Source organism: Nansenia antarctica (assembly GCF_963989245.1).
Source record: "Nansenia antarctica genome assembly, chromosome: 9".
Lineage (NCBI taxonomy): Eukaryota > Metazoa > Chordata > Actinopteri > Argentiniformes > Microstomatidae > Nansenia > Nansenia antarctica.
The window spans coordinates 36,938,614-36,948,469 of record NC_137679.1 but is presented as its reverse complement, the minus strand read 5'-3'; the positions used below and the strand labels follow the sequence as shown (position 1 = coordinate 36,948,469).

Below are 9,856 nucleotides of genomic sequence, written 5' to 3'. Positions count from 1 at the left end.
ACTGTCGACTGACCACCCTGAGATATAATGATTATACAGCTCATACTTATACAGCTTATACCTACTTTCACCGATTAAAACGGATGATTGAAAGGTATGAGCAGGCAAACTTCACACAGCTGTACCACTGGGACTCACAAACTGTGGCTACTACTACTAGACACACTGTAGGCTGCTAATATGTGATGTGTCCCTTTAACACTTTTAGAAGGGAGATGTTGGCTATCATACTTCTATTTTTTATTTGTTTAAGCTCATTAAACAAATGATCAGGTCCAATATTCCCTGTCTGATTGTATGAATGTGTTTGTCTGATCAAGGAAGGTCACAATAGTTGATTAGAAAGCAAATGCCAAAGACAAAGAAGTCATTACAAAATCCACTCTGTTGATATTGAGTGACTAGTTCTGACATATTATTTCAATGTTGGCAAAACAGACATAAACGTATTAGATTTGCCCTGGTCATTGATTTGTATGAGTCAAAGGAGTCGGTGACCTTGCATTGTTGACTACCCCAATAAAGAAGCTGGACGTTAATTACCTTCGTCAGTGAAGTGTACTTGGAACAAAATAGAATCAGATTATAGTAATGAAGTCAATAATTCGTTTTTACTTTCAAACTTGGACAATGTCATTTCCCCCAATTAATTCAATCGGTGATGCATTAAATTGTTTTTTTTTCTGCAGAAATACAATTAAGCTTAATTGTCAGGAAATCAATCAATCATCATGCAGAAAAGCTACTGAAGCGTATCTATAAAATAAAGTAATATTTGATACAAACAAGAGGCTGGATGCATCTCCTCTTGCTGGACTTGACCTACAGTACGTATGTGCATAGCAGAGCAAGCTACACTTGTGTGTGTTCATAGGACATATTAGTTAATGAATATGCCAAAACACTAGTTTGCCAAGACTGAAATATATATTTTAGATTCTTTGTGAAAACCAGAGGGAGGAAGGGACATTACAATCGTGTACTCTAAAAATAGTTTACCACTAGTAAAAAAATAAAGAAAAAAAGACAGATATGTGCTTTTCATTTTTATTTTGGATTTAATTATTCTTGATTAGGGAAGAGTAAACTAAACATGTACATAAACAATATAATATGGTTGAGGTTTTGTTATTCACACACACACACACACACACACACACACACACACACACACACACACACACACACACACACACACACACACACACACGCACACACACACACACTTTTTATATATACCTATAAATAACCTTAAACTTGTTTCTTTTTTTAAATCTCAATTATGTTGTTTTTGTTCATTATGACAAGCAGTTTATGTCTGGATTAGAGAGGATAATATTTGTATTGTAAACCATTACCAAATAGGCTATAATTGAATCAAATTATGTTGTTACAAAATGTTCTAATTGTGTGTATTTAGGATAGGCCTACATGATATGCTAGCTGTTCAACTGGACTTATGCGTGCTAGAAGCCCTTCCATTTGTGACCAAAACAATAAAAAATGTAATTCCTATCACATGTCATTACCATCACAGTTAGGCATGAACATGCTCATTAAATATGAATAAGAATGGTTAAAAATATGATTTCATACACATGCAAATGCAATGAAAACACAATGTCTGACATTCCACTAAAATTGATTGTTTTATGATGATATGATAATGACATTTTTCTATCAAATTCTTAAATAGTACAGTCTCTGCCAGATCAAGTTTCCAGACAAAGTGAATAAAGATAGATAGATAGATAGATAGATAGATAGATAGATAGATAGATAGATAGATAGATAGATAGATAGATAAAAGCTGTTCCATGGGGTTTTAGTTTCTAGAAACGTCACAAGCACTGTTATGTATGGATGTTATGAAACGCCAAGAACATTTTAAAGTCTCGTAGTACTATAAAAGCAAACCAATCACATGTTAAGACCTCTGAGCCCAGCGTTGTTTAGAAGCCAATCAGAGTCTTTTATCGGAAGTAGGAAACGCCCATCACAATCATGCTAGAATGAATCCCGGTGGTTTTGTGGCTGCGTTCGTAAATTCGCTCTGGTAATCTGATCAGCACTCACGGAACGCCTCTTGTCCAATCAAATGACTCGGCTGCTCTATGACGTTGAATGCAGCGTGCGCTCCGACGCTATCAGAGAAAATCTACGAACGCACCCCGGTGTCTGTCAGATTACTTAGCTAGCTACTTAGCTAGCCTGCTACTCTCACAACATCGGAGCGGATTGTGTCAACGGTAACTGTCTGGAACTACTCGTCTGTCGTTTAGTTCAGGGTTGTTTTTTCTTCGAAAAATCTATTAGGGAACAAGTTTATCTGTCTGAAACTCTTGAAGCCGCTGTCAAGAAAGATACGTTAGTAAGCTTAGAGAACGTTATAGCCAGCCGCCTGGTTAGGTGGCTCTCTGGTTAGCTCGCTAGCTGATATTGCTCTGTGTGCATTTGTTTATCACGTTAGCGAACGGCTAGCTAATGTAGCCAAACACATTAGGATAGATGCCGAATCCAGTTGGCTAGCTAACTCGTTACATTTGTGCTGCCTTGGCTGTCTGTGTGACGTTAGCTATCGGACATTGCTCATTCTCCAGGTATGTATATATGTGTAACGCTCCTATGTGTTGTGCATCTAACTAACGCTTGCTAACTTTGCCCTCAAATGTCAAGTGCCCCACATTATTGCCACAGACGCCCGATATCGAAGACATTCTGCAGACATGGCTAGCCTAGGAAACACTAATGCACCGACATGGCTTGTCAACACTGCTAGCTAATTTAGCTGTAAATAAACTCCCAACCAACAATTGCCATGACCCCCTAGCCATTAAGTGAAACTTGGACTCTAAATGCAAATGTGTTGGCTGGCGTTCTAAATAATTGCTACTAAACTATGCTGTGTCCATGTTGGTGAGGGCCTGCCCTGCACAGCGACAGTATATCTGGCCATGAATGGGGTCCCTCTGGCCAGCAGCACAGTCAGCAGATGAGAGATCCAGCATCTGTCATTGAGTGTCAGGTTGCCCCCATTGTGTGTGTGTGTGTGTGTGTGTGTGTGTGTGTGTGTGTGTGTGTGTGTGTGTGTGTGTGTGTGTGTTGAGTAGAGGGAGCCACATCAGCCATTTGTACCCTCTGCTCTCTCCCCCCAGTGACGCCAGCGGATGGCTCAAGCAACACTTGTCGTGGGACCCGACATAGACGGACAACGCTTTTAACCTCCATGAGTAATGAACCTGAACCCATTTGGGAGCATGTCTACTAACAGTGGTCGTAAGGTAAAGTAACACTATTCTCAACTGATCTTTAATCTCAGTCAAGTTCCCTTTAACAACCACACATAGGCTGACACAATGTGCAGCAAGTTAGAGAAATACATGATCAACCACCCAAATCTAACTCTAAGTAATCCTGGGGAAAACCACACCTTAAAGATTGTATGGAGCCTTCCTCCAATCTCTCAGTATTGTGCTTTCGTACATGTTATCACCTGTCTTTGCAAACTTGGAGGACTGGATTTCTTGAGTACAGTAGGCTATAACTTGTGGGTGTGACATTCAGAATTTACTACCTACTTTCCTATCCAAGACTTGCCTTGACCTTTCTAAAGGGCTGTCTCAGAGTTGACTCACTCTCTTGTACAGAGGTAGTAATACATTAACTTTTTCAATCAAAAAACACAGTCCAGCATACATTACTGAACAGATCTCAGAGGTTCAGGAGAGTGCTGCGATAGTCAGACATGTGACTTGTTTGAAGTGATCACATGCATGGTTCTTGCAGGAGGAGGTCAAGTCTGTGACCGATCCACTTGCAGGGGGGGGGGGGGGGGCGGTCTGGCTATACACTATTGACGTTTAAATTGTTGAAAATGGTATGGCCCTTGAAGTGATCACATGCATGGTTCCTCCAGGAGCTCGAGTCTGTGACAGATCCACTTGCGAGGTGGGGGGGTCTGGCTATACACTGTTGACGTTTAAATTGTTGAAAATGGTATGGCCCTTTGAGGGCGTTTGGACCAATGCCAGGACTGAAACTAGTTTGTCACCTGCTGCGTACAGTAGCCTGTCCTTGTTGGCCCGTGACCAGCCCTGTTCGGAGCCACCTTCAACAGAGCACAACGTTGTGGAACATTATGTAGTAAATGTAGATATGTAGTAAACCTTGACTGCTCTATTAATGTCAGTTCTATCTGAAGCATCGTTCATTCTATTGCGCCCTCCCTGAACACAACCGTGCTCCCATGGGAAGAGAGGCACCGACTCCCCGTTTTTTTTAACACACTGGTGGGACACTGGGAAAGATAACCCTGCCTCTCGCCTGTGTGAATGCCCTTCCTTGTCAAAAGAACCGATAATTTATTGGTATCTGACGACTAGAAGCACATTAACATAGCCTGTTTTTGCTTTAAGGCACCCCGCGCGACTAGAATTCCTCCCATACTTGCGTTAGTCATAGAGACATATTTTACCAGTTGCCGATGCCGTCCTGCCGTGAGCTATCCTATCCTCCCCGTTGCCCCTACTTGCGGGGCTGGGAACGAGGATATTATGTGAGTTGTATTTTGGGATGCGTCGGCTCGGCCCGCACTTCCCGTGGAGTGAGGAAACAGATGTCAGACGGGCCCTGAAACCTGAGAGTTCACATCATAATGCCCAGGGCCCAGTGGGCGCTCCCAGTGCTGTCTGAATGGGCCTCGTAGCCGGAGAACAGACCTGCTCCTGTTCACATGGACACTCATGCAGGATAATGTGCTTGTGTACCAAGATTATAGTCCTCTGACTACCTGGCGATTACACTGATTAAAGACCTGGATGTTTTTTGTCCTTATCGGTTTTAACCTGCCCCTCCCAGAAATGGTCAGTGGTGCTAATTTGTATTATTCCTGACATACGCAAACATGTTGTGTGGCCGTACAGTATATGGAGCTATTGAAAGTGACTGTTTGTTTGTTTCCTGTGCAAAACGGCAGAGATCTGACAGTGAGGAGCATATTGGCCAGGGGGACCAGAGAGCCAGTCCAGCCAGGCCGCCCTTTGGCAAGAAGCAGCTGCCCTCCATCCCTAAGAATGCGGTCCCCATCACCAAGCCTGCCTCTCCCGCCGTCACAGCCCAGACAGCCAACGGCACCCACGCCTCCTACGGCCCCTTCTACCTGGAGTACTCACTGCTGGCAGAGTTGTAAGTACCCTAGGCCCTAGATGGTGTGCGTGGGTGCGTGTGTGTGTGGCGCCTATGCAACAGTGTGCAGGTTTCTCTTCTCAAGTTTCTAGTTCCATACGTGTTTCTGCTGCCATGATCTGATGAGTGTTATTCCTATATGTGACCTGCAGCACGTTATTGATCAAGCAGAGACTCCCTGGGATCTACGTACAGCCCTCCTACAAGTCAGCTTTGAGTAAGACCCTCCTCTTATTCACCTACGCCACACAGTTTAATGAATATTCAAATGAAAACAAAATGATGTTGAGTTGTATTTCGTCCTCAGTGTGGTTCGGCGTCATATTCATCAGACACGGCTTGTACCAGGACGGGGTCTTCAAGTTCACGGTGTATATTCCAGACAACTACCCCGATGGAGACTGTCCTGTAAGTTACACACACACACACACACACACACATACATTCACACACTCACACACACATATACATTTACACACACAAACTTCTTTAGTTTTTTCTTTTGGTTTTCACAAAATAAACCACATCTGTTCTTCAGGCAGGGTGACAAGCTGGGACAGCAAGGGTTTGTTTGTAAACATGTCGGAGGTTACAGTAGAGGCTGTGGTGTTGTGACTCATGACATGCTCTCCCTCCTGTGTCCCCCCTCCAGAGAGTGGTGTTCGACATCCCCGTCTTCAACCCTCTGGTAGATCCTGTTTCAGGAGAGCTGGATGTCAGGAGAGCGTTCACCAAGTGGAGGTCAGTGTCCTGCTGGCTGGGGTTGTTTATTTCAATCCCTTTATTTTTCTAATTGGTTTGTAAGAAATCGTATAATTAGGAGATGTCGACAAAAGTGCGCTGATTTCATTTGGCATGATATTTTTCCGTCGGTGCCATGTCTGCTTTAAAAATTACAAAATGTAGCTGCCAGTGAACGGCCTTGTCCGAACGCTTACACTGCCACCTGTTTACTACTAAAAGTAAATTCAATTACAACATTTTTGATCTGTGATGACATTGCATTCATTCACTCTGTCTGTACCGTGGCCGGTTAGGGTGAACTCCTTGTAGCGCTCATAGGAAAAGAGTGACGTGGTAGTAGTCGTGATTGTAAGACAAGAGTGATGCGTTTGGAATACATGAGTTAGTTGCACTCCTGCAGCTCTGTCATGAGTCACGGCCGTGGCCCATTAAGGCCCAGTGTTTGCTGTGGCTCCCGTTCCGGCTCTGCTCATAAGCTGTTTGCTCAGCTGGCCAGACGCAGGCTGTCTCCTCCTCCTCCTCTGTCTCTATCAGTCGGTCTCTGAGCTGATGGCGAGCCGGCTCCGCCAGGGCCTGAGCCTGGCTCTGCGCGACAGGTGTCGGAGCGCCGCGCCGCCGCTCGACGGTAAAGCTGCCGAGCGGCTCCGCAAGCTGCCTGGCGCTCAGACTCCACCGCGGGCCCGTCTGAGGAGGCGAAACGTCTGGGAGCGCCCTCCCGAAACGCTGCTTAAGCCACCTGCCTGTGTCACTGAAAAGCTCCCACTTCGATGGCCCTGGCCAGGTGGGCGGTGTTTCAACCGAGGAGTGAGTTAGGAACGAATTCAACTCTGTTACGGCTGAAACCTCCATCAGATGGATGTGTGGGAGATGAGTGTCTGGCACTCTCTCACTACTAAAGCCTCGTCTCTCTCAGGGCACACGCAGGACATACTTGGACCCTGTAAAACCCGTTGTGTATAATTATTCTTTGATTCCCTCAGCATGATTTACTGAAGTTGTAATTTGGTTACTTTGTCTGGAGTCTGTCTGTCTCAAACATCTCCCCCCCCCCCCCCCCCTCCCCTTTCTGTCTGTCTCTCTTCTCCCCTAATGACCTGAAGGCGCAATCACAACCACATCTGGCAGGTCTTGATGTACGCACGCACAGTGTTCTACAAGATCAACACCATGGAGCCACTCAACCCGGAGGCGGCTGTGCTGTGAGTCGCTAGCTAGCTGCAGTATTTACCTTCTCCTTATACATCTGCCCAGTAATAGGGCCACTGGTGTGTGCGTGACTGCCAGGAGGAGAGGGGGCGGTGTCAGAGTTTGTTTGCTGACCACCTAATGTGCATGTTGTTGTCATGAGTCAGCATGTCTCCGCTGACCTGTGATGTTGATGATTGTCTGCCACTGGTCATGTCCGTCTCCACTCCGCACTGTCCCCAGTGTTGCACTTTTCACCAGTTCATTCCTGTGTGTGTGTGTGTGTGTGTGTGTGTGTGTGTGTGTGTGGTAGTGTGTGGTAGTGCTAATCATGCTGCCTGCTCTTGTTTGTGCCCAGGTATGACAAGGACGTGCAGCTGTTTAAAAGCAAGGTGGTGGACAGCGTGAAACTATGCAACAGTCATCTCTTCGACCAGCCCAAAATGGACGACCCTTATGCAATAAGGTCAGTGAACGTTCCCCTTTAGGGCCGTGACGGTCATGGGTAGCTGACACGCCAACGGTCGTCATAACCGTTCAGTTCCAACTTTGTATGTCGAAGTAGGCCCTGCCTGTCTGACGGCGTTGGAGAGAGGTTAATCTACGTGTTTTAGCAATACCAAAATTGTTCCAACCAACAGCCATATTTGGGCGCGTGACCCTCATCCTACCAGCGTTCACACTGATGTTTTTAGAGAGATTTGTCGTTCTCTGACCGCGTAGCCGACTGTCACCGTGTAACCACCACAGCTCTGGTTCTACATTCCTAGCATTCCATTTCTCATCTCCGCGGCGGCACGCAGACACGCACACACACCCTGCTGTGATCAGACAGAAGGGTTCTGTTACGGAGCAAGTTCATGCAGTATGGATAAGTATTCACAGTATGTGAAAGGAAACATTGACAGTGATGGTGAGAAAATAAATCTGTGGTTACCGTCTCTGTCCAAGCGAGGAGACCGAGTAGTACAATGGACTGAATAGAGATGAATTCACCAACTCCTGGAGTACAATGGCAACGTATCAAATGACACGTCTTGATTGTGAAAACCAACAGGTTTTTTTGGCAGTAAGGCTTTTGTTTTTGTAACAATTAGGACCATGTTTTTGTTTTTTTTGTTAAATACCATTCTCCAAGAGTTGCTGAATTGAATGTGTCATCTAAAGTAGGTGATTTATAACGTGTTTATGAAGTTGGTGTCTAACACGTCGGGGACGTTGCTTCATTGTTCAGCTTCTCCCCGTGGAACTCGGCTGTCCATGGCGAGGCCAAGGAGCTGATGGTGGCTCACAAAGTGAGTTTTCCAACCTGCAGTGCCTTTTGTGCTTTTGTTTTTGTTCCAAAGCTTTGTAGAAACTGAACTTGGAGGTCTGGTTTGGGAGTCAGGTTCCCTCCCGGCTCAATCTCCCAAAAGGGATTTGTTTCACCCAAATGAGCCAGCAAGGCTTTTGATTGGCCAGGCCATGTGAGCTGTTTCCATGGAGCTTCTGGCCTGTGCGGTAATGTACCTTTGTTGCCCTAGAGACGGCCTGAGGATCATCACAAGGGCCTGCAGGTGTCCGGACTGTCTTGGGTGAAGCCAGGATCCACGCAGCCTTTCAGCAAAGACGACAACCCACCCCAGAGCTGAGCCTGCAGTTCAGGTGAACAGCCACTGGAGGGCGGTCCAAGCAGGATGCCATGCCACAGACTTGCTTCAGCTGTTCATCTGAAACAGGATTTGAACCAGTTGAATGGACTTCAATTTAAGTTGCAACACTCTTGCTCAGCTTTATAAGCATTTAGGAATCTATTCAAACAGCTATAGAACTAAAAATAAAGTTTGTATCTTATGTAAATCGGCAATGACGACTGGATGTCTTAGTAAAGCATAGGCTGCAATGCAATCAAAGAGCTTTTTCTTTTCTGTTTGGATCCTTGAAAATGCTTTGGGTTTGCTATTTACGAATAACCTCCCAATGCTGGTTTAAAGGCGAGTATAATAATCTGCGTTTATGATAGGTAGGCTGCAAACATGTATGAGTGGACTCAGAACTGTGGCTGTTTGTTAAAATAGCCTCAGGACCATTTATTCTTGGGACTTGGAATGTTTTTGAGTCATGATATTTCTTTTTTCTCCCCCCCCCCCCCCCCATCCCCAAGATATAAATTGTACATCTTGTCAAATCAAATTGGATATCACTGTTTTTGTTTTGTTTTTTTTGCTCTTGATTTGTTTGTTTTTTGGTTAATGGTTAGATCTTTTTTATTATTATTTCTCTTTACTGTGTAAACTATTCTGTGTCTTAAATAGGTCATAATATATATATATATAAACCATACCTTCATGCTCTGCATTATAATATTATAATGCAGAACAATCGAATACGGTTTTAATTAAGATACTAAATTAAATAATCACTTGTATCTTCATATTTTAATTCATATGAATGTTATTTTTTAATGTTTTGTTTTTCTTTGAGATCATTAAAGGTTTGATGTGTATATAACGCAGGATGTGGAAGTGGCTGACCCTCTCACCTGGGAGAGGTGTTTAGTTGAGCACTTTTGGTTGATTCTATTTATATTGCTGTGAAATTAAAGTAATAAACACACATGACTTTTCTACTTCACAAGCTGCCGTTTGGACTGTTGAATTTGACAAACTATTATGTGTGTGTGTGTGTGTGTACACATTTCACAATGTAATAATCTTTCCATTACGGAACAACCTCAGTCATCCGATTTCATGACAGTGCTGTA

At 44.3% G+C, this 9,856-nt stretch overlaps 1 protein-coding gene across 1 annotated transcript; it reads left to right on the top strand.

Annotated features, from left to right (window-relative positions):
- The first annotated feature begins 2,372 nt into the window (after nucleotides 1-2,372).
- Nucleotides 2,373-9,856, top strand: aktip (akt interacting protein). Its single transcript, XM_080538838.1, has 10 exons — nucleotides 2,373-2,600; nucleotides 3,156-3,281; nucleotides 4,976-5,184; nucleotides 5,337-5,401; nucleotides 5,492-5,592; nucleotides 5,837-5,925; nucleotides 7,029-7,127; nucleotides 7,472-7,579; nucleotides 8,348-8,408; nucleotides 8,637-9,856. Exons 2-10 carry the CDS (start codon nucleotides 3,234-3,236, stop codon nucleotides 8,742-8,744), a joined length of 888 nt encoding a protein of 295 aa, XP_080394964.1. The 5' UTR covers nucleotides 2,373-2,600; nucleotides 3,156-3,233; the 3' UTR covers nucleotides 8,745-9,856.